At 44.5% G+C, this 25934-nt stretch overlaps 1 protein-coding gene across 1 annotated transcript in view; it reads right to left on the bottom strand.

Annotated features, from left to right (window-relative positions):
* Positions 1-416: 416 nt before the first annotated feature.
* Positions 417-25934, bottom strand: part of ABTB1 (ankyrin repeat and BTB domain containing 1) — a 42698-nt gene continuing 17180 nt past the window's right edge. Inside the window, exons 8-12 of the mRNA XM_084634593.1 lie at positions 19351-19466; positions 10774-10872; positions 10011-10178; positions 6409-6609; positions 417-4524 (exon numbers count right to left, since the gene is read on the bottom strand). Coding sequence (XP_084490719.1) covers positions 4318-4524; positions 6409-6609; positions 10011-10178; positions 10774-10872; positions 19351-19466 — 791 coding nt within the window. The 3' untranslated portion in view covers positions 417-4317. The remainder of the gene's footprint in view (positions 4525-6408; positions 6610-10010; positions 10179-10773; positions 10873-19350; positions 19467-25934) is intronic.

Genomic DNA, 25934 nt, shown 5'->3' with positions numbered 1-25934 from the left:
AGGGATGAATTTGGCACAGGCAGGGCAATAGTAATAAGGCAAGACATTCCAGGGGTGGGAAGAAGAAAGCCCATATGTGGAGAAAAAATAAAAACATTCTCAATTCTTTGCTGTTGTGTTGTATCAGGGATTATATGACTGGCCCACTGGGAGGGGGGGTGGAAACACATGTTTTCCCCCACTGCTTAAGAGCAGAAAAAAAATAGTTATTTGGTGGGTGGGTGGGTGGGGATGTGGAGTGCAGGCTAAATGTACCACCTGGGTCTTTTCAGAAATAAAGTCACGCAGACATCATTAGGGTCATTAACAAACAGGCCGCAGCAGAGACAGGCATAGTGAAATATACATTTTTTTTTTATTGCTGCACACATGCTCACACATTACATTTTTAAATATTTTTATTATAATATATTGCTGCTCTGATAAACTTTACAATTTTCTTATTTCAAGAAAGTGCTAATCGTAAATTAAGAGGATGGGGATAGCAGAACAGAACACAAAAAAAGACTAACAAGAGAAATCCTAATTTTTCATCTTGCAATAAAATTATTTGCAACACTAAAGTGAGTTCAACACATGTTACAAACTAGTTTATTTATTTTACAATTAAGGAGCTTGTTCTGTATCTTAACCACCTGCTTATCTGTTTTTCAGAGAGATGAAGGAGCCCTAGATACTCAGTAATTGGACAATCCAGTTTAGTTCAGAGATTTAGCCACTATGTACAGCTGGACAGGCAAGGTGTACCGAATTCATCCAGCACATTTAACAAAACTGCATTACCAGGGAGGAAAATAAAAAGGCCACATTGACCTTTAATCCCACAAATTACAACTTCTAAGTGGTTCCCTGCTTAAAGGGACAGGAATGGACACATTTAAGAACAGCTGCATGGAAAATACTTACAAACTGTGTGGCTGCCATTTCACCCATTTTTGTACCACTCTCCTTTTTACTGTAAAAGTTAAGATACCTGCATGGAAAAAGGATAGTGTTTTTTCAACAGTCCTGCTCCTGAATCTTACTTCCAACACACACCATGCTCTGAGGGCAAAAGCCAAATTCACTGCTGGTGTAAATCCATCTAAATTGGTGGCCCGTAGTCTTCTGGGTGGAAGTGGGGGAGGTCACAACAGTTGCTGTGAAAAGGAAGGTTGTGTTGCAAGCAGAGTGATTGAGAAATGTATACAGCAGGAGCAGAGAAGAGGTGATAAAAACCTGAGCCTCATGCTTATATACAAAGTCATATTTAGTAATAAAGGGAAGAGAAAGACAGGTGAATCGTACCAGTTTAGCTAGAAGGTTGTTTCTGAATAACAGGTTTTGCGGGCTTTAAAGAGCTTACATCTCAGAGGGTGAGACAACACACACTCCTTCCCCTGACACAAAATACAAGGGATTTAGCATTAGTCTAACCAGCCCTTCCCCCCACATCTTAAATTGAGACACGCTTCACCAGCTGCAGGTTACTTTTGGCTCTCAGAACTTCATTGTCCTGTCGTTCTGTCCTTCAGCCAATGCTAATCTGTGCTCTGTAGATGGATACGGAAGTACACAGACCTAGGGTGTTCTAAAATACACACATTTAAGGAGCAGAACATACAGTTCCTCTTTCCATGTCATTATTCTGATACAGGACCAGGCATGCACACTATGGAACCAAGATGCTGGCACCTGCCTGCAAAAAGCAAGCCAGAAAACTCACCTGTTTCCCCAAAGGAATTTCTAACAAAAAGAGAGGTAGATCCTGCTCGAATAGCTCAACACCCTCCAGAGACACTCTCTTCCCCAAAGATGCCTCGTCTGCAGGAGACGCCACATAAATATGGATAAGAAGAATCCTCTGGAGGCTGGGAGAGCCAGTACATAGCTGAAAACTCTTGGCTCTGACAACGCATCTCAGTCCTGACCTGCTAGTCTATTCTTGGGCTTCCACGCACAACTCTGCTGATACAGCTCAACCCCGCCGGCAATACCTACTACTCTACCCACACTGAGCCTTTTGGAGTCTTAGCCAAACTATGTAGGAACTTCATAATCATAACTAAACCAAGACAATCATATGCAATTTCATTAGCTGTCCAAGCCACTTCGGAAGCCAGGCTAGCAGATGGGAAAGGACAACATAAAGCCCACATAACACAGTCCTTGCCATACAGGGGAACTTAAATCCCTTCCCTTGGTTATGTTGAAAAAACGCTACCAAAAGCATGGTCAGAGGAGCTGTTGGGGACCCAGATCACCTATCTGCATGAACAATGCACAGGGGCAACACACAATAGCACAAGTCACTAGGGTGTGGTTTGAAACCCCTACATCATGCAGTTACTGTAAACAGCAACATCCACCAGTGACAGCAGCACCAACATTTTGATAGGATTCCTCATGCAACTAATACAGCCCAATTTTCTCCCTCCCAGGCAGAAAGAATCCACTCAAAGTCCTTGGCAGCATTAAATTTCCAACATTATGATACTTCCTCTGTCTCCCACCATTAAGCCACGTGCTTCCTATGACTGTCTAAAGGGTAAGAGCAGTTAAGTCTCCATGCTTTGCTCTCTGGGAAAACCTGACTGTGAATCCTTGGGACTCTGATGACAACTCTAGAAAGTCTAGCATCCATAGTGTATCCTTGTGACAAGAGACAGGAGATTTATGAAGAAAGAACAAAATCTGGGTGCACGCAAGATTTTGTGACCGTAGATCCCCTTCCTCTCTCTAGCCAACACCAAGAAAATAGCCTGACCTCACTCACAAGTTAACAAAGAGAGGATGCAATTGCCTGTACTCTGGCAATAATGTCTCTTTGGAGTATCACCCAGTATCAGCACACAGGACCACTGAATCCAACCTGAAGTCATTTCATGACCCTAACATCCTGTAAAATTGCAACTTCCAGCCATGCTGTCACACAAAACAGAGTGACAAGTAAAACTCTTGCTACACTTCCACCTCCGAGGGTATCTAGAAACAGGGCAACACTAAAGAGGGACATCTAGTGAGACAGGATGGGTTGTAACAGGGAAGGGCTGTAACGGCATGGAAACAGGGCTTGGAGAACTAGTCCATATGATGAGATGTACTTAGTGCAACTGCTGACTGATGTTGAGAAAAGAGGGAAAGACCAGCACCATCCCTCTCTAAAAGCCAAGGGAGACCAGATTTCTAAAGATAATGATATCTATGGCAGAGGAAGAATCCCCAAACACATTTGCAAGGATGAACAATTAGCTTCTTGAAGAACAAGGAACTCAAGGTTTTTAAGCCGGAGTAAAGTCAGAAGACGAAAGATTAGGACAGATGAACTGCGACAGGCCTTGTAAAGCTCCCTTTTCTTTGTAACCCACCCTTAAACTTTGATAAGTCTCTCCTTCATCCTTACACAACAGGCCAAAAAAAGAATACGTGGCAACTCAGAGGACAGGAGCTGCTCCCCTGTTCGAGCGAGACAAGGGCAGTACCTCTGCATCAGTGCCTTTGAAAAGTCACTGGCTCTTTAGCAGACTGGGTCTCTCTCCTGCTGCTCTCGAATGTATTTCTACAGGTTTATATTTGGGACATGCATTAAACAAAGTATCCAGAAAAGAAATTATTCAATTTAGCCATGTCCCCCTGATCAAGGATACACTGTCACAATCTGTCAGAATATGGATTTAAAACCTAAACTTCCATACTACACGGAGGGTGTAAATCCAAGTGCCAATGCTTGAAGGATCCCAGTAGTTTGTGACTGAGAAACAGGAAGAGCAGGTGAAGTCAGATAGTGCCTCTCTAAGGCTAAATTCCTGTGCACCATTAACATGCCATCCTCTCCGCTAACTCCCCATAATCCTGACAGCGAAAGACCAGCCAGTTTAATTCTAACAGATTCCTTTACACTCAGCATAATCCATTTTTGTTCCCTTGATCACTACACAAGAACCCTGGTTTGAACCAATTTCAGAAATGCATTGCTGGCTAAGAGGGTGGGGCAGCTCCTGGGGCCAGATGTCATGGAGTCCATTAATAGAGCTCCATTAGTCATGTGGTTGGCAGTTCCCTCTCAGTGCTATATCGTACAAGCAGTAACTATCAAACTGGTCTGCACTTTGGGATCCTATTAACGGAAGGAAAAAAACAAAAACGTGAGTGTCCAGCCATGAATGAATTAAAAGGAAACCATGCCGGGGGAGGTGGGGGGGGAAGGTGGTGGGTAGGAGGAGAGAAAAAAAGAAAAAAAAGTCATTTGACTAAGACTCATATGTTCTTGCATTCAGAGGCAACCCACTGGAGGTCACACCGGCTGCTCTCTGCATCCAACAGCAGGATTTACAGACTTCAGCACTCGAGCCCTATACTGGTCAGGAGGTTTTCCAGTGCCTCTAGTTTCTGGTTGGCCTCCTCGATGGCACTGTAAGTCTGCACATTGCTGGTGATGTGGAAGCGGATGTCATCCACCAGGGGGATGGAATCGGTCTCCTGCCGTTCCTCCACCGCCTCAGCATTCTCCTTCACCGCAGCTGCAAACTCCTCCAACTCCACCAGCTGGAAGGATGAAGACAAGACATCAATTAGGGAAGCTGCAAGGCTGATGGGAAGTGGCAACGTGATGTTCAGCTTTCACCACTAAGTCGCCAGTTCAAATCAAGCTCAGGCCGGTAATGAGTGAAAGTCTGGAGAGTTCAGGAACCTGGGTTTGTGAAATGAATTGGAGGGTCTCAGCTTAGTTACCACTGAGAAAATGACGAAAACAAGGTCATCCCCGTAGTTGGCCCTTCTGATGAGACTTCCAACAAGGAGGATACAGAGTGCCAAGGACTGAATAGCCCCTGGAGACTGAATTCTCCTTTCACACTCTACAGGAGTCCTTCCAGGTTCAGTGTGAGACACACCAGCAAGGGGCAACTCACAGGAAAAGCTTGTCCTGCCATTTACAAGACTGTATCTGCTCTATGGATAAACACAAGGATTCAGTCTTCAGGGCTGTCAATCCTGCACCTTTAACCAGCAGGAAAAAGACTCAAATGTTTAAAAAGCAGACAAAACCTGTCGCTAGGCTGCAACCCCCTCAGTATATTGTTGTAAACACACACTGACCAAATGTCCATCATTGCAGTGTTTGGGCACCATTTACATGAACTCACAATAGAGACAGAGAGAGAGAGAGAGAGAGAGAGAGAAAAAAACAAAAAAAACCAGGAAACAAACCTCCACAGGGAAAGCCAACAGCTCCTGTCACGGCAGAGACAGACAAGAGATGTCAATCTTGCAATGGAACTTTAGGCCTGGTCTACACTACACTGTTTTGCCAAGAACTTCCCATCATTGCCCATACCAATTCAGCTCTCCTAGAGAAAGTGCTACTGTAGACAAGGGGCGGACATCTGCTGGCATCTAACTAATGGGTCATCTCAACTTGCTCTGTGCTCCACTAGATGACACAGTTCGTGGTCCCCTGGAGCCCTCCCTGCACCAGTACTCCCACTGTTCTTAGCATTAGTAAAACGATGGGGAAATGCCCTAAAATTGTTAGTCTAAGCAAAGTCCCAGTGGCAAGAATTAAATGTTCCCGATCACTGCTTGTACAGTTCATTCAGCTGTTAGATAAAAATCCCCTTTCCAGAACCCAGTTCTGGTCATAGGCTGATGTGTTGGTTCCCTCATTTATATTGATCAATGGCACTTTTGAATGAGAAGAACTGTTTGGAAATGATTTTCTGCACTGTTTTCAGAGGCAGGAAAGAGTTTCACACCTTTCTCAGAGCCTCTCAGCTGCAGGTAAAGAATGTTACAGCTCATGTGGGAGCATTAATTAGAGCCATTTATATAAAACTACTGACCCCGCTAGGAACCAAAATACTTAGTAGAAGAACTGAGACTGTCTGTGCCATATGGTCACTGTTTCTCTGCAGACATCACTGACTCCTGGATCTGCAAGCAGCCATAAGAGAGAATGGCCAAAACAGCAGCGGGAAGGAATGTTCAAATTGATCCTTGTGAATAGGATTCCAGTGTAATAAGATTCGTTATTTAGCTAATCATCAGTAATAATTTTTCCCTATGGAAGCCCCGATAATCTGCTTTTTGGGGGTTATAATGAATTTGAGGCTACAGTACAAAAGCACTAATTGCACCAGAAAGAGCCATGTATGGAGATGAACACTCCCACCTACCCCTGCACACAGCACCCCAATGCACATCAGTTGTGATCTGCGGCACTCAATGCTATTCCATAACTGCAGCCTTCTTCACCAGTCATGTCAAACTGTGAGGCAGGTCCTATTGAGGACCAAGGTGGGACTACAAAATTCACTTCACTTATGACCCAACAACTTCAGAAATGAAAAGTGCATACACTAAACCATGGCAACACTTAGATGCACATTTAGTAGTCACACCTGAAACATCTTAGGGAAGGGTTTCGCATACCTTCTCAATGATCTTTGCCATGTACTCCGTGCACTGGTCCTCCAGTCGCGTCAGCTGGAACAGCTTTGCAATCCTCCAGATGTTGACAACATTGTCCTCATCAAGTATCTGAGCCAAGGTTCTCCCGCACAAGCGTTTGAGCCCCGGCAACAGGTACATGTCTGCTACACACAGCACGTCATAAGCATTCTCTGGGGACAGCTGGTAATGCAAAGAAGAGAGTCACCATCAAGAAAGTCCTGCCTACACCATGTTCCTCTGTGAGAGATGAAATCTCAGGGCAATCTATTTCAGACATAATTACTTGCAGTTAGGGGAAAAACACCAGTGCAGGAGTGCGAACCCTGAGGAGAGAGCTCTATGCCACCATTCGAGAGACTGAGGCGATGTCTACACTACAGACACTACAGCGGCACAGCCACGGCACTGCAGTGCTGTAGTGTAGACACTTGCTATTGTAACAGAAGGGGTTTTTCTGCCACTGTGGTTAATCACACCCATAAGAATTCTTCTGTTGACCTAGCAATAGCTACGCCAGGGCTTACATCGGCTTAACTATTTCTCACACCCCTAAGCGACATACTAGATTGACAAAAACAATTTTTTTATTTAATGTATTTAGGAAGTTTTAACAAGTTTACAAACCCTTGCCATGTAAATATGGGAAACAGAACAATCTTTACAATACTTGTCTTTTTAAACAAAAGCTATTATACACACTTAACAGACTAGGCACGTCAAGCAAGATATTGGGTTACTTTTTATTCAATACTCAGACAAAATACATTCACCTGCAAAAATAAACCCAGCATATTAGTCTAATTTTTTTTTAAATGTTAACACTTGATTGTCATGCCCGGGCTGTGTCAAATATGCGTACACAGAGTTTTCACTCAGTTTAATGAAATCTCTAGAAATGAAGTAAGTGTTATAATGATGCTTACTCTGTAATATGACAACAGATGGTTAAATAGCAAGGTCTGATGTCTTTTTAAACAAAAAAAGTCAGTCCTAAACCTTGTTCAGACTTTTCTCTCTCTTTTTTTCCTGGCTGGTCAAATCCTTGACGTTTATTTTAATCAATCATCTACGTCACTAATCTGGAACTAGAGTTCTCTTCTGTGCAGTTTTACTATTGCTAATATGAAAGGAACTGTGAAGAGCACTGTTACCCATCTGGATTTGTGGGACATGGCATGCACATGCTCTAGAAGAGACCAGGTCATGTAGGATTCTGAGGAGAATGAAATCTTGTATGTTTATGCTAAAAAACTTCACAGTTGCAAGTTGCACAGGTACAAGCTGCAATGGTGCAGTGCCTCCACACTAGCCATTCTGGGCCAGGTGCAGTGCTGCCCACATCCACACACAGATACAGATGATCATTTCAAAGTGGGGTTGCACTAGAAGGATTACTTGCACCATTGCAGCTGCAGTGCTTGCATGGCTGTCTACACTAGTACTAGAGTAAACAAGATCATTCAGAGCAAGGGTGAATTGGAATGGGACTGGAAAGGTGAATCCTTGTTTGCCACAGTGCACAACTGTACATAAGAATGCAAGGTGTATTAGGAGGCATGTCAGAGGCTCGCAATAGTTGTTAAAGTGCTGTAACAAAGCTATGCAGTTCAAAGCAGCAACAGCAAGGTTGTCGGGGTTATTCATCAAGTGTTGTTATAGACGCAGGTTTCCCAGATCTGTGCTCCCTCTCACTTTACATAGTCCAAAGCCATGTTTATACCTTTCTCAAGGACTTTTGCACAGGAGGCTTGCATATCACCTACCCCTCCCTTAGGAGAATTTGACCACACACTGATTGAGTTTCACCCCCACAGTAACTGCAAATCTCTCTACTGTAACATCTAATAAGACGCTTTGGGAACCTATAAGGTCATGAGCATTTGAATTGAAAACACCAAACGCTCGACTGATCACTGTTCAATAAGAAAACAATCAGTTTGATGTTCCTTTTCAAACTTCCTTATATATATACACACACACACACACACACACACATATACACATACACACAAGTTCCACTCAGCTGCTTATTTTTTCCCACTCAGAAACCACATGCACACACACTCCCCTTTCACTGATAATAAGGACTGCTGTGAAGGACACAACAGTGACAGAAATGTCAATCCTTTGAAAAAGGTGAGGTCATGCAGGATGGGGACTCTGGTTATGTCGGCACTAGACTGGACTTAAGCCTAAGAAGAAAAAAACCACTGTACAAACTATTGAACTTTGAAAATCTGCCAGGAAAAATAATCAAGAAAACATTAAATATAATTTTTCAAACAGATGGCCTCTTTCCACAAAAGCTCATTTGGCTTGGGACTCAAATAGCCACTGGAAAATATGACTAATAATTTTGGAATGACAGTAAATTGTTTTTAAGTGAGGTGGGCCATCAGGCATGTGCAGTGCACAAACAGGTAGCATCCGAAGAGCCACTCGAAAGGGAAGGTTGCAGCCAGAACTCTGGTTTGGAAACACTTCTACTTAGCAACAACAGAGAGTTAGCGAGATTCTGCAGGTTCAAAGAGGGGCAGCGGGAACTGGGTCTGGCTGCAGGGCTGTGATAAGATTCTGATGTGCCTTAGGGCTCCTCACCTCCCATTCCACCTGTCCTCCAGAACATAGACAATAGGAGGTTGTGAGCAGAATAAGTTAATGTGAGGAAGTTCTACAGGGTATTAATGACAGCCTCAGCAAGCTAGCCAGTCACTTCCTGTCTGATAAATCATCTCTCTGCCTATCATAGATTCTATGTTGCTGCCTGTAGCCAAGCTGGTCAGCAGGAATAAGGTCACAGATGTGCAGGTGGTCACAGCAAACCAAAGGCTAACCCACAGTAGGAATGCGAGAGTAGGAATGGTACAGTCTCACTCATACAGGAAAGCCTTAAGCTTTGGTGAGGACACAAACCAGCTCATCAGCATCATTAACCCCTTCAGTGCTGCCAAAAGATGTATAGTGCTGGCTGCACTTTTAATTAGACTGTTAGTTCTTTGAGGCAGGGGATGTCTTTTTGTTATGTGCTTAGCACAATGGGTCCCTGATCTCTGAGTGGGACATCTAGACATTCCAGCGATGCAAGTAATTTTTGTTTTAAATGCAAAGATAGGCTGTAATGCCAACAGTAAACGAACAGGCCTCTTAACCTAAGCACACCTGCAGATCTGTTTTCAGCCGCCATCTAGTGGCAGAATTCTGACTGTGTGCCTTTGAGAGCAGTCAGTGCTACACAGTAGCATTCAGTGGGGAAGAATACACAGCCAGACAAATCATGCATTATGTATCTGGCCTAAGTAACATGCATCCTAATTTACAGGATATTAATTTAGGATGAAAGATACACATATGGCATTTAGGAGCAGTTGCACTGATGTATTCAGGAAACAAAGTCCCAGCCTAGCCTACAACATGGATAAAACCGAGATACCAGTATTTGGGTTACTGAGGTTCAAGCCAGGTAGGAGACTGGGCGAGTGGTATTTAACAAACCAGCAGTAGGATACTAGAGGATGACACTTCTGCAAAGACATCTGGGCATAACTTGAAGGCGATGAAAGGAGAGAGTAGGCTGGTCTCACCTCAGTGTCATCGCTGTAGATGTAGTAGAGGACCCTGATGAAGATGTCTTCTGAGATGTTATGAAGGGTCACCACAGGGATGGTGGGCTGAGTCTGCAGCTCCTCGCTCTCACTGAAATGATCCTCAAGAAGGGCTTTGAAGTAATCACTGCGGCCACAGAAAAATGCCTGCATTGGAAAGGAAAAATCCAACATTAACATCTCCCTTTCTGCTGCACTGAGCCAAACAGCATTAGGCAAGGGATCAACTTTCAGGAATTCATTAAGCAAGTTCCAAAGCACCGAGTCAGTAGCATAACCTCTGCCATCGCTCTGTGTTTTTATCCCTAGACTCTGATAAACTTGTTTTTTTTCTTTCATGTCTTATTTTTACACATTACTGCTCTCAAAGCAAAAGAGAGATATTAACTAGAGTGACTGTTAATCTAGAGTAGCAATACAGTTCTAGTTAGAGGGCTCAGAGTCAGGATTCCTGAGTTCTGTTTCCAATTCCACCCTTACACTGAGTCATCCTGAACTATTAAGGATCCAGCATTTCCAATGACAGGTTCAGATTTGTTGCTGACAGTATGAGACACAGTGTAGATGCCTCTTACTGCAATTCACGAATATCCTTACCCTGAAGGGAGACAAGCTGGGCTGTTTCATTAAGAAGAGTGCTTTAAGTTTAAGCTTACCCCTGCAGTATATCTAACTATCTTGTACTAAGTGCGTGGGAAGGATGTGTACATGGACCTTGATGTTTCTAAATGTATGCGCATACCTTATGGCATAAAAAGTTGTAATCTGCCACTCGAAAACACACATCAGGACAGCTGCTAAAGTTGTCAGTGCTGTCAAATGGCAACTCCCCAAAACCCACCTAGAAAGACAAGTTAAAAGATAAGAAATTTCTGCAGTTTGCATCCATGGTATCAACATTAGAGGTGTTGGCATTGATCTATAAAGACCTGTGTGTCTTGGCTATCTGAGACACCCACCTTTACCCATTTACACCTCAGCAGCAATGGAGATCACTAGAGATGCTCTTCCTGACTGATCCTAGATTTATACATCTGAGAGCTCGATGCCTGGTAGTCTCAGTGGAGAGGCTTCTGAACTGAAATTCCCCTTCCCAGTTTGTCCAGCAGAGCCAAATGACCTTCAAGCCAACAGTGGCATGCTCATAACTCCTCTTGGACTTCTAAATGAGGAGGTGGATTGCTGGGTGGGTATTTAGTTTACATCATGGGATGGTCATCTTAACATTGACACCGGTCAAGGAAAGGCATGTTATTTTAACCATAGTATACGTAAAAAGTCATTTTATAGCTTAAGTAAAGGAATGCACAGATCTGGAGCAATTGCATTGAAACTACAATGTCATTCAATACAAAAAGAAAAGGAGTACTTGTGGCACCTTAGAGACTAACCAATTTATTAGAGCATAAGCTTTCGTGAGCTACAGCTCACTTCATCAGATGCATATCGTGGAAACTGTTTTGTTGTGGCAGTTTCCACGATATGCATCTGATGAAGTGAGCTGTAGCTCACGAAAGCTTATGCTCAAATAAATTGGTTAGTCTGTAAGGTGCCACAAGTACTCCTTTTCTTTTTGCGAATACAGACTAACACGGCTGTTACTCTGAAACCATTCAATACAAAGCTTCCTATGCACAGTTCAATTTCTTGTCACTCTGCAGTCCAAAGAAATTAAAGTTAAACTAATTCACTAGATTATTAACACAACTCCCTCCAATTCAATGTGCCAAGCCAACTGGCATAAAAGGTTGTGGGCTTGGTTTTTTTTAAAAATAGCATTATGGATATGTTGCTTATAAGTTATTCTCTCTCTCTGGACACAAGGGAATTCAATTGTGTGAATCTATGTTCACAGCCATGTAACCAGAGCAATTATCCCCTGAAAACAAGAGTTTCCTCTGCTTTCTCCTATCTAGGTGTATACCCTGAGCAGCCTGGGATGAAAAGTCTGATCCCTACCACAAGGCTCTCCTCTGAGCAAATCACATCAAAAACTGGCTCTAGGTTTCCCCAGGTGCAAGGGCTACAAGCCAAGAAGTTCCACATCCAGTGGAAGAATGGCAGATATTATCTCCTACCCAACCGCACTAGCAGAGAGCATTGGGTATAGTGGGGAATTAGGGTATGTCTACACTACGAAATTAGGTCGAATTTATAGAAGTCGGTTTTTTTGAAATCGGTTTTATATATTCGAGTGTGTGTGTCCCCACAGAAAATGCTCTAAGTGCATTAAGTGCATTAACTCGGCGGAGCGCTTCCACAGTACCGAGGCAAGCGTCGACTTCCGGAGCGTTGCACTGTGGGTAGCTATCCCACAGTTCCCGCAGTCTCCGCTGCCCATTGGAATTCTGGGTTGATATCCCAATGCCTGATGGGGCTAAAACATTGTCGCGGGTGGTTCTGGGTACATATCATCAGGACCCCGTTCCCACCCTCCCTCCCCCCGTGAAAGCAAGGGCAGACAATCATTTCGCGCCTTTTTTGTCTGCTGCCAGCCAAAGATGTAAAGGATAGATGGAGTGGGTCAGAACAAGAAATAGACCAGATTTGTTTTGTACTCATTTTCCTCCTCCCCTGTCTAGATCACACTGCAGTCAGTCACAGAGAAGGCGCAGCGAGGTTAATCTAGCCATGTATCAATCAGAGGCCAGGCTAACCTCCTTGTTCCAATAACAACGATAACTTTGGTGCACCATTTCTTATTGGAACCCTCCGTGCAGTCCTGCCTGAAATACTCCTTGATGTACAGGCACACCCTTTGTTGATTTTAGCTCCCTGAAGCCAACCCTGTAAGCCGTGTCGTCAGTCGCCCCTCCCTCCGTCAGAGCAACGGCAGACAATCGTTCCGCGCCTTTTTTCTGTGCGGACGCCATACCAAGGCAAGCATGGAGGCCGCTGAGCTCATTTTGGCAATTAGGAGCACATCAACCACCACACGCATTATCCAGCAGTATATGCAGCACCAGAACATGGCAACGCGATACCGGGCGAGGAGGCGACGTCAGCGCGGTCCCGTGAGTGATCAGGACATGGACACAGATTTCTCTGAAAGCATGGGCCCTGCCAATGCATGCATCATGGTGCTAATGGGGCAGGTTCATGCTGTGGAACGCCGATTCTGGGCTCGGGAAACAAGCACAGACTGGTGGGACCGCATAGTGTTGCAAGTCTGGGACGATTCCCAGTGGCTGCGAAACTTTCGCATGCGTAAGGGCACTTTCATGGAACTTTGTGACTTGCTTTCCCCTGCCCTGAAGCGCATGAATACCAGGATGAGAGCAGCCCTCACAGTTGAGAAACGAGTGGCGATAGCCCTGTGGAAGCTTGCAACGCCAGACAGCTACCGGTCAGTTGGGAATCAATTTGGAGTGGGCAAATCTACTGTGGGGGCTGCTGTGATGCAAGTAGCTCACGCAATCAAAGATCTGCTGATATCAAGGGTAGTGACCCTGGGAAATGTGCAGGTCATAGTGGATGGCTTTGCTGCAATGGGATTCCCTAACTGTGGTGGGGCTATAGACGGAACCCATATCCCTATCTTGGCACCAGAGCACCAAGCCGGCGAGTACATAAACCGCAAGGGGTACTTTTTGATAGTGCTGCAAGCTCTGGTGGATCACAAGGGACGTTTCACCAACATCAACGTGGGATGGCCGGGAAAGGTGCATGACGCTCGCATCTTCAGGAACTCTGGTCTGTTTCAAAAGCTGCAGGAAGGGACTTTCTTCCCAGACCAGAAAATAACTGTTGGGGATGTTGAAATGCCTATATGTATCCTTGGGGACCCAGCCTACCCCTTAATGCCATGGCTCATGAAGCCGTACACAGGCAGCCTGGACAGTGGTCAGGAGCTGTTCAACTACAGGCTGAGCAAGTGCAGAATGGTGGTAGAATGTGCATTTGGACGTTTAAAGGCGCGCTGGCGCAGTTTACTGACTCGCTTAGACCTCAGCGAAACCAATATTCCCACTGTTATTACTGCTTGCTGTGTGCTCCACAATATCTGTGAGAGTAAGGGGGAGACGTTTATGGCGGGGTGGGAGGTTGAGGCAAATCGCCTGGCTGCTGGTTACGCGCAGCCAGACACCAGGGCGGTTAGAAGAGCACAGGAGGGCGCGGTACGCATCAGAGAAACTTTGAAAACCAGTTTCATGACTGGCCAGGCTACAGTGTGAAAGTTCTGTTTGTTTCTCCTTGATGAAACCCCCCGCCCCTTGGTTCACTCTACTTCCCTGTAAGCTAACCACCCTCCCCTCCTCCCTTTAATCACCGCTTGCAGAGGCAATAAAGTCATTGCTGCTTCACAGTCATGCATTCGTTATTCATTCATCACACAAATAGGGAGATGACTACCAAGGTATCCCAGGAGGGGTGGTGGAGGAGGGAAGGAAAATGCCACACAGCACTTTAAGCACAGCACTTCAAAAGTTTACAACTTTAAAATTTATTGAATGACAGCCTTCTTTTTTTGGGGCAATCCTCTGTTGTGGAGTGGCTGGTTGGCCGGAGGCCCCCCCACCGCGTTCTTGGGCGTCTGGGTGTGGAGGCTATGGAACTTGGGGAGGAGGGCGGTTGGTTACAGAGGGGCAGCAGTGGCAGTCTGTGCTCCAGCTGCCTTTGCTGCAGCTCAACCATACACTGGAGCATTCTGGTTTGATCCTGCAGCAGCCTCAGCATTGAATCCTGCCTCCTCTCATCACGCTGCCGCCACATTTGAGCTTCAGCCCTGTCTTCAGCCCGCCACTTACTCTCTTCAGCCCGCCACCTCTCCTCCCGGTCATTTTGTGCTTTCCTGCACTCTGACATTATTTGCCTCCACGCATTCGTCTGTGCTCTGTCAGTGTGGGAGGACAGCATGAGCTCGGAGAACATTTCATCGCGAGTGCGTTTTTTTTTTCTTTCTAAGCCTCAGTAGCCTCTGGGAAGGAGAAGATCCTGTGATCACTGAAACACATCCAGCTGGTGGAGAAAAAAAAAGGGACAGCGGTATTTAAAAAGACACATTTTATAAAACAGTCGCTACACTCTTTCAGGGTAAACCTTGCTGTTAACATTACATACATAGCACATGTGCTTTCGTTACAAGGTCGCATTTTGCCTCCTCCCACCGCGTGACTACCCCCTCAACCTTCCCCCCTCCCTGTGGCTAACAGCGGGGAACATTTCTGTTCAGCCACAGGCAAACAGCCCAGCAGGAATGGGCTATACTGAGTGTCCCTGAAGAAAAGCACCCTATTTCAACCAGGTGACCATGAATTATATCTCACTCTCCTGAGGATAACACAGAGAGAGAAAGAACGGATTTTGGCTGAATGCCAGCAAACATACACTGCAATGCTTTGTTCTACAGTGATTCCCGAGTATGTGTTACTGGCCTGGAGTGATAAAGTGTCCTACCATGAAGGACGAAATAAGGCTGCCCTCCCCAGAAACCTTTTGCAAAGGCTTTAGGACTACATCTAGGAGAACCGCAAATGCCAGGGCAAAGTAATCCTTTCACATGCTTGCTTTTAAACCATGTATAGCATTTTAAAAGGTACACTCACCAGAGGTCCCTTCTCCGCCTGCTGGGTCCAGGAGGCAGCCTTGGGTGGGTTCGGGGGGTACTGGCTCCAGGTCTAGGGTGAGAAACAGTTCCTGGCTGTCGGGAAAACCGGTTTCTCCGCTTGCTTGCTGTGAGCTATCTACAACCTCCTCCTCCTCATCATCTTCTTCGTCCCCAAAACCTGCTTCCGTATTGCCTCCATCTCCATTGAAGGAGTCAAACAACACGGCTGGGGTAGTGGTGGCTGAACCCCCTAAAATGGCATGCAGCTCATCATAGAAGCGGCATGTTTGGGGCTCTGACCCAGAGCGGCTGTTCGCCTCTCTGGTTTTCTGGTAGGCTTGCCTCAGCTCCTTCAGTTTCACGCGGCACTGCTTCGGGTCCCTGTTATGGCCTCTGTCCTTCATGCCCTGGGAGATTTTCACAAAGGTTTTGGCATTTCGAAAACTGGAACGGAGTTCTGATAGCACGGATTCCTCTCCCCAAACAGCGATCAGATCCCGTACCTCCCGTTCGGTCCATGCTGGAGCTCTTTTGCGATTCTGGGACTCCATCATGGTCACCTGTGCTGATGAGCTCTGCATGGTCACCTGCAGCTTGCCACGCTGGCCAAACAGGAAATGAGATTCAAAAGTTCGCGGTTCTTTTCCTGTCTACCTGGCCAGTGCATCTGAGTTGAGAGTGCTGTCCAGAGCGGTCAGAATGGAGCACTCTGGGATAGCTCCCAGAGGCCAATACCATCAAATTGTGTCCACAGTACCCCAAATTCGAGCTGGGAACGTCGATTTAAGTGCTAATCCACTTGTCAGGGGTGGAGTAAGGAAATCGATTTTAAGAGCCCTTTAAGTCGAAATAAAGGGCTTCACTGTGTGGACGGGTGCAGGTTTAAATCGATTTAACGTTGCTAAATTCGACCTAAAGTCCTAGTGTAGACCAGGGCTAAGTGAGACGTATCAGGTTCCCCCTCTCTGCAATCTCACTCAACAGGAAACAAACAGAGATACATGCTGCTTTCAATACCATCAGGCAAGCTCAATTCATACACAATGGGGATTCTCTGGCACTCCTGGTCCTAGGCTGCAGAGAACCACTAAGCTAGCAAAGGCTCTGAATTTCACACTACTTCGGAGCATGGCAACCTGGCCCAACTCGCTGGGCTCTCTGTCAGTACTCAGGACCATTTGGCAGAATAGTTTCTAATTATAGTACAACTAAGCCTAATGACCGTCACAATTTCTCGGTTATTAAACAGCAAAGCCACCTTCCCAAACTCTGCAGCAACCCTGCCTGGTCTCCCTCATCTACGACTTTAGTTACAGTTGGTAACCTGTATACTCTTTCTTTTTGTTGGGAGCAGGACAAAGGGAATTTTTACAGCTCCTGAAAGTAAAGGATCTGTAGCGCTTCAGAGTATCTGTCTCACCCCATCTTATCCCCACGGCTTTTAACCTGCTCTGTATCTTATACAGCATTGGAGACATGCATGGCACTTCAAGAAACACTGGAAGCCTACGTCCCTGCCCCAAAGAGAGTGCTGTCTAAATTCAGACAAGAACAACTGGCGGGGACAGTAATGTGCACATCCAACAGGGAGAAGCAATTTGCTTCTAGATAGAAATAAGCACAGTAGAAAAATTCAGCCGTAAATAATTTAGGACAACCTACAGAGGCCCATTATGTCCTAACAATCCATAATGGGATTACCAGTGGAGAAGCAGACTCAAGATTTTATATCCAGCTGCATGTTGAGTCATCAGGGTTCTATGACACAAGGAACAAAATAGAGCATCTACAAAAGCACAAAGCAAAGCACCAGAAACCGTACTGTAGTTTATTACAAGAAACTTCACGTTTGTGACTGACTGGTCAGTGTGCTTTGGCCTCGTAGATTAAGTGTTTTGTATTATATTATTTGTATGGTATCAGAATCTACTGGTGAGGTTGCAGGATTGCTGCTCCTGGGACTCAAATGCCTACTTCATGGGATGACCCCAGTAAACAAAGATTTAGAAGAGATGTAAATGATAATTAAGCAGTAAAAGGCAGATTAAAAGGCTACAATCCTGTCTTTAGGATCTTTATAAATGGCCAGGAAAGAGAGGAGCTTTTAAAAAATTATCAAGTTAAAACAAGGCAATTAGGGGTAATAAGAACCCTGATTCCATGGTTATGGGTGCCATGCAGATGTTCTAATAAATTTCCCCCATTCCTTCTAGCATTCATGAACACACACACAAAGTAGGACAGCAGTATCAATGTAACATGTTTAGATTGGATTATGGTGTACTTTTTTCTAAAATACATAAAACAGCTGAAAAAAATTCAGGAAATTTCAGCAATGCTAACTCATTATTTTATCCAGATTCTCATGACATTTGGGGTTTTTCTTCCTTAAAGAACCCGTTCCCATACGACTATGGAGGAATCTCGGTTTTCATTTTTAAAGAAAGGAAGTGTGTTTCTAGCCCTTAGGGTTGTGGAGAAAAGCTCGAAAAATGTGACCCACGTGCACCCTAAAGGCTCAGAAACCAGAAAACAAAACCAAAGAACCTGATTTATTTATTTATTTTAATTGCATGATTTTTAAGTCACTCTCATTGTATTTGGGCACCTCACTCGTGATGTTTAAGCGCTTGGGGTTCACACTACTGGAATTCATTCTACATTCCCCTCTGGTTTTTGATTTTTCCAAGTAACTAATGATAAATAAAGAAAACCACAACAAAGGTATACAAAAAAAGCAGCTTTCTGCCTTGATAGAGGAAACATCAATGGACAGGATTCCCTCTTTAAATCCCTCAGGAATTAGAATAACTGGATCACTAAGAGCCAGCACAAAATACCTTGGCACATCTTGCTTAAGAAACTTAAGGCACCATCACATAAAAAAAAAAAAAAAAAAAAAGATACATGGACAGAGTTTCTACCTTGCTTCAGACATTTCCTTGAGCTATGCATCAGGGAGTTCTGTTTCGCACAAGAAAGCAATAAGCTTTGTTACACTGTTCAGTTATATAGCCCACAGGCACAGAGCTGCTTAAAATGAGTATGTTATTAGTTTTACTACTCAATGTGAAGAAACTGGGACAAACATATTAAAGGAAGGAAAATATAAGATGCAACTATCGATATTACAGAGATGAACAAAGGCAGGAAGAACTGGGGTCCACCAATATCTTCCCCGTTTACTTGCATCGCTGGGAATCAATAGTGTGGAATACACATAGCTGAGTCTAACAGATAATCCTGACTCACTGCTTCTGAGAAAAGTAACAAACTAACTCCCTGCCAATACACTATGGGGAATGATTCTTAACCAGAGGATCAGCTAAACTCTGTGGACCGATAATCCCAGTTAGGCATCCCATTCCATCTATACGTACCCAAAGGTACTGCTGTCATCCAAGGAATTTTTTCCCCCTTCTTGCATCCCAGTAATATACTCAACTAGGGGCTAAATCTTGTCCCCGTTGAAATCAATGGGGAAACTTTGATCGACTTGGATGAGACCAGGGATCTAACCTCTACAAATCTCTGAGGGAGGAATAATCTTGCTGCAGAAAGGAAAACCGGCAGCCTGGTTATGAGATTTACAGCATTTCCCTGTGCTATGCATGGCTTCAGAGTTTGGAAAGTCAGCTTGTGCCATTAATACCAGTAAACAAGTGACCACAAAAACGAACAGAGAAAGTAAGCCTAAGTGTGTGTGACCAAGCAGCTCCCTCAGTCCGAAGGTCCCAGTGGAGCGTGGGAAGAAATAGAAACACTCCCTACCCGCAGTTCAGCCGGCAGGGCGCAGTCTGCTAGTAGAGCCAGATCCTCCTGCAGCCGACAGTTACCTGGGGGCTCAATCGTCAGCACTTTCACACAGGTCCCTGGCTTGGAAGAGACTGGAAAAGAGAAAAGAAAAACAACAAAACAAAAAGCATAGATGCCTAGAAAAAACTAAATCTAAAAAACTTTCCCTCCTGTTAAAAAAATATCCCTAAGGAATGTTTGTTTTGTCTGGCTTTTAGTCTCCACTAGAATATAAAAACATGTCCTTCAGAGAGACACACACATGCACCTGCTAGCAATGATCAGGGCTGTAACTACCATTGGGAGGAAGAAAGAAGACACAGATTCCACCGTTTCCCCTCTTATGTCTCCACTCAACCCTCGCTTCCAGCAGATCAGTTACAGAGACCCTGGTGAGGAAAGGGAGCAGCCATGTGCCTGTTATGTCCTCCTCTCTGCTACCCCTCCCTACAGACAGGATCAAGAACTGCCTTATGGAGGCTGCTTCTCTGCCGCTGGAGTCAGCCCTAGGTGACACAGTAATAACATAAGATATATCCCTGCTAGGCAAGGGGGCGAAGCGTATTTAACTACAGACACGTTTACTCCAGGCCACTGGTGCCCCCGTTGGTTATTTATTTAGAGTGAAGTCTGGCTTATGCTTTCCCTCTGTTGCACCACCACTCTCCTGGATCAGGTACTAGAATTGCTGCTGTGATTTAATTCCATGGGGAAGAGGATTTATAACCCTTAAGACTAAGTTCTTTGGGGCAGAGACTGTCATTTTCTATACAGTATATTTATATAGAGCTGAGCACAATGGGGACCCCATATTGACTGGGGCCTCTAGGTGCTACTGCACTGTAAGTCTTAAATGCTAATAGCCACCACCAAGGGACCAGCAAACAAAGAAAAGACTAATGAGAGGAGGTCTGGGAAGCTCTTTCTCAGTTCTCCTCCTGGCTAGGAACCTCACAGTTTCTGGTCCTGTCAGGATAGCTAGTTAGTCTACCACAAGGGAACACAGTAAGTGCTCCCCATCTGCGGAAACTATGGTATTCCCTTGATCCAAATCACACAAAGGACACCCCTCCACCCCCAAACAACACTGTGATGGGCACCTTACAGCCAAAGGCCACAACAACAGGAGACTCAGTTAAAGCTGGTCTGGATTTAATAGAGGTTTAATTTAAAATCTCTCCTCTGGCCCTTCTTCTCCAACAGCTTTGTCCCTTAAGAAAGAGCTGCCTGCCGTATCTATAAACTTTTTGTTCCACTGGTAGGAATGATGAACGCAAGTAGTGTGGCAGGTCCCTAGCAGCACAGGTAAAATTAAAGGTCTCAGGGGTCTTCGCCACCTCTTTTGGGTACAGCTGCATGAACACAGATGGGAAGGAAAGGTTTTTAAAAAGTTTGCAGCACTGTCAAGGTGTGTACATGCATTACTGTGTAATCTTATTATTGTCAGCTTTGTCTTTCCTCTCCATGATCATTTATGAACTTCATTTGCTGTCTCAAGTCCAGTTTAGATTGGACTTTGCCAGATTTTGAGAGCCCCTTAGCAGAGAATGCTTGTAAAACAAAGTGCAGTTGAAAATATGAAAGTTGCTGCAATGAAATCTTATGGATTCTACTGGGAGCATAAAGAAAGAGATGTTAACGATCGGTGATTAAAGAGTTAAACTGCACTGTACTGGGTGTTACAAAGGATTTTTGACAGGCATGATTCACCACATTAAAACCCCTCTCTTCTCAGGTGAATCACATCACCATGAGACCTCATTTTTCCTGACATTTTGCTCATCATTATATGGGCTTCATCAGATGACTCCATCAGATGGTGGGCGAAATGAGACCGAGATGTGCCACAATACGAATCCTCCGCCCCCACCGCCAAGAAAGCATTGCACACATCAGGACAGGCCACCATGTCACCTGAACTGGCTGAATATCCCAAATGGTACTGGAAACAGTAGGGTGCATAAAAACCCAATCCACCAATTAAAGACATTATTGATTCTATGATCTATATCCAGAGAGGTGCCCTGGAGAATGAGTTATGCAGTTTCTATGTATAGGACTGAATGCTGATGCCCTTGTCTTCAGCAAACAACCATACTTGCTATAGGGGCAGGACAGGTATGGGATAGACCCAAGCCGAACTGACAAAGCTGTCAGAACAGATTCCCACAGAATTACAGATCCGCCTAAGCAACTGAGAACACTGTCTTTGTCCCTTTAAAATATGTCCTCACGGGAGAGTTAACATGGGCGCTTACTCAGGTGTTTCTGCTAATCCCCCTGCTGTCCACACACAAAATCTTCTCACCCAAGTTCAGTGGTGCTTACAAACTGGGCTTGCTGGCTTGTCTGGGGTTGCAGGCTAAACCCCAAGAGGCACTTTCACACACATTGGTAACCTACCCACTTTGCTGTGACAATGCAGGCTAAAATCATTAGAGTGCCAACAGTCCTCCAAAGCCTTCCCACAATTTATCCGCACACGTGTGCCTAGAAGGACAGACAAGTTCTTCCAAAATTCACTGGCAAAGAGTCAGAGTGGCTCATCTTATTGCAGCACAAAGAACCATGAGATAGGCCCTCCGAAGTCCTAATACCACATATGGGTAAGTGTCGCACCAGTGAGGATACTAACTCTGGAACGGCTTCACAGTGTGGCTGCATACACTCAGCCTAGGCTAACTCAGGTGCTCAGACCTGGGCACCTATCACCCACGTTAACTCTGGAGTGAAGACATACACTTAGACTACATTTCTATCTGTCTACGGGAGACAGGTTACTGTGACTGTGTGATGATAATGATCACTTTTATGGGTGCCTTTCATCAGAGGCTCTCAAAGCACTTTCTACCCATTAACCTTTGAGGGACACAGAGGTCTTGTCTAGACTAGAATAAAAAAGTTTGTTAGAGCATGTTCACACTTTTTACCCTACTGTAGATAAGGCTGGAAAGAGCTTTGTACTAGTTTAAAGCAGAGGCTGTGTATGTAATTGCTTTAAAACCATATTTTGTGGGAGTCAACCTACCTTTCCCACCCAAGAGACATCTGGGAACAGCAAGAGAGATTAAAAGGGTCAAACAGAGAAACTATCTGAAGCTCCCTTGTAACTGAAGAACTCAGATACCATGGTGACACTACAAAAACTTGAGAACAAGAAATCCTTCCCTCACACACACAAGACTCATGCCACATCCTATGTGCCTACTCCGAGTTATCAGCCAAGAAATATGGCAGACTCAATGGTAAGTATCCACACCCTAGGTTCTCCAACATATCTAGGCACTTCCATAGTAACTTGAAAGAATTTCCCATGATGCTCACACCAGAAACAGTGGGTTTTGGATGATAGTGTATAAACCAATTCAGACACTGCATATTTCAAATGCATGGGCACAACATTCCACTGTTACAATTTTTTTTGCTTCTAAAAGGATGAAAGACCAGATGAAAGAGACAAAAAAAATAGGTTGTTGGTAGCCGCAGGCAGAAAGGTCCATCATCTGATGTTTGTGAAATGCAAGAAATGCAGGGAATTCAGAAAAGAGCAATACAAATAATAAAAGGAGCTGGAGTGACTTATCTAGCTAGGAAGGAAGATTAAATGAAGCATAGCCACGTGCAGCTTAGCTAAATAAGAACAGGAAAGCACACTAACCTCCTTCAAATGTCTGGCAAGTATAAGCACTGAGGAGGGACAATAACCATTTAAGGCAAGCTAAGGAGTTGTAATAGGTATGAAACGAAGCAAAAGGATGTAGATTGAGTATTTGGGAGGCTCCTTTAGAGTAGTAGAATGGTGCCAAGAGAAGACACTCAAGTCTTTAAAAAAAGGTAGGCCAAAGCACTGGCAAGTACACTGTAGGGAACAGTCCTGCAGTGCCAGGAGGGAATATACTGTTTAGTCATTAAACTCCCTTCCGGTACAGCTGCACAGCGCAGTACATCACTGACTACTTCATAATCTGTCTTTGTTCTTGACTTGCTTAATACTTCTTTGTAGTCTTTACTAATACACCACTGGTTTAGCTGGGTTGAAAGAAACCTTTCCAAGATCATGCAATACCTGGACATCTGCATTACACATGCACTTGTGCAATGCTGTGCACAACCACCGCCACTGGCCCTTTAGATCCAAGGCCTGAGGTCTGAAAATGGAGCTTTGGAGCGGAGCCCGGAGCTGGAGCGTGGAGCAGCTCCGGAACAGTGGAGCTGCAGGTTTTTGCCTGGAGCTGAAGTCCAGAGCCCTGTGAAAATAGGTGTTCACAAATCCTGTCCTGAATTCTTATGCTTTGCAGCAAACAGAAAATGCTCCTGAACAGTTTTTTTTTAAATGCCTCCAGTTCCATAGCAAGGATTCTAACTTAATCTGGACAAATCCTGTCTGAATTCTTCCAAATAGCGTAACAGGTTTTTGTGGACCCTGATCAGTGCAATTAGGCCAGAGACCCAGGTCTGAACCAAATGCCTATCTCCTAGAAAATATTCTGAGCAGGAACTTCTAATATACAATAGGGAACAATAATGTTTTGGCAAGTAAAGGAAACCAGGTGACCCAACAGGTCTTTCCAATCCCTTAACTTCTCTGATTCTTTCATATTAATTTTCTCCTGGGGATTCAACACTAGTTCCCCTGGTTCACCTATAACATGTATGATTTGACAGGCAAACATTTAATGTTACTAGCTACAATGCTGCCAATTCACTATAGTCCTGCTCTGCCACAAACACACAACCCCTATCACTTATATCAGTGCTTTGCAAACATTGATTAAGCCCCACAACACCCGTGTGAAATAAAACCATCATCATCATCCCCATTCTACAGAGGGGAACACAGAAGTTAAAGTGATTTGCCCAGTGCCATACAGGAAGCTAACACCAGGGTGGGATTAGAAGCTATATCCGACTCCCACTCCAATTGCTGCTGCTATGAGGTAATGCTTCTCTTGTTCCTCTAATCCTGGGGCCCAATGCCTCCATCCTACTTGCAGTCATTTTTTTATTTCTGTCCTGGACCTCATGAGTAGAAGCTGCCAATCACGCCAAACTGCACGATGGTTTCAGAATATTTACAAACCATTACAGTAACAGACCACCTTAACTTTATTTAATTTGCAGCCTAATAAGGGATTATAATGTGGGCTTTTGGAGAAGAGTGGTCACCACACCAATCAACTACAACACCATAAAGCTGCCATCCAGTGACTCACTGAAACATTTTGGTATTACAAGATACTGTAAATCATAACATCATTTTTGTTATCTGACTGTCTGATTTACTAACTTATTTTTTCTTAAGGGTGTTGACCGCAGCCTTTTCTTTTCCAGCATACAGTTGGTACGTAAAGCGGAATCTTCTGCCACTCATTAAAAGCAGCAGAACAATTCTTTCTTTATGTGTTTAAATATTTTTGTATACATGCGCATATAACAGGGGAAAAAAATGCAAGATCTGTGATGCCGCTGTAGAGCTAACATTGCACTATGGGAGGATTCCCATGGTGTTCACACCTCAACTGCTAGAAGAGGGCCTCATCTTCCCTGATTGAACTAACCTCATTATCCCTAGCCTGATTCTTGCTTGCATATTTATACCTGCCTCTGGAAATTTCCACTACATGCATCCGACGAAGTGGGCATTCACCCATGAAACCTTATGCTCCAATACGTCTGTTAGTCTATAAGGTGCCACAGGACTCTTTGCCGCTTTTACAGATCCAGACTAACACGGCTACCCCTCTGATATGGGAGGACTGTCACTCCAGGCTACATATGTAATCATGCAAATCTGCAAAATCCGAATCGACAATTAATATTTAAAGTAAAAACCTGAGCAGCTACAACAACCTTACCTCTTAGATCAGAGAAAGGCCACAATCAGGTTAAAAAGAATGAGCCAGATTCTGCTTTCACATCAGAAGTAACTCGACTAAGTCAAAGGAGTTATTTACACTAGAGTGTAAATGAGGGGAGACGCAGACCCTGTGTGATTTCAAACTACATGTTTCCTTACCAGTTAAACCATTCAACTGTTACATCTGAAAGCAGTTCATTTTCTAAATGTATTTTACTTTGCAATATTTAGGCTGTTAGAAGACTAGTATTCATAGATATTAAGGTCAGAAGGGACCATTATGATCATCTAGTCCGACCTCCTGCACAATGCAGGCCACAGAATCTCACACACCCACTCCTGCAAAAAACCTCTCACCTATGTCTGAGCTATTGAAGTCCTCAAATCGTGGTTTAAAGACTTCAAGGTGCAGAGAATCCTCCACCAAGTGACCCGTGCCCCATACTACAGAGGAATGCGAAAAACCCCCAGGGCCTCTTCCAATCTTCCCTGGAGGAAAATTCCTTCCTGACCCCAAATATGGCCATCAGCTAAACCCTGAGCATGTGGGCAAGATTCACCAGCCAGATATCCAGGAAAGAATTCTCTGTAGTAACTCAGATCCCACCCCATCTAACATCCCACCTGCTGGTTCTCATTCAATGGCCCAATGCTGTTGTCTTTGGATCACGAACACTCCAGAAGAATGTTCAAAAAACATGCA

The sequence above is a fragment of the Lepidochelys olivacea genome (genome assembly GCF_965140295.1).
Source record: "Lepidochelys olivacea isolate rLepOli2 genome assembly, chromosome: 7".
Classification (NCBI taxonomy): domain Eukaryota; kingdom Metazoa; phylum Chordata; order Testudines; family Cheloniidae; genus Lepidochelys; species Lepidochelys olivacea.
Note: the sequence above shows the minus strand (reverse complement) of the source record. Positions and strands in the feature narration are given on the sequence as shown.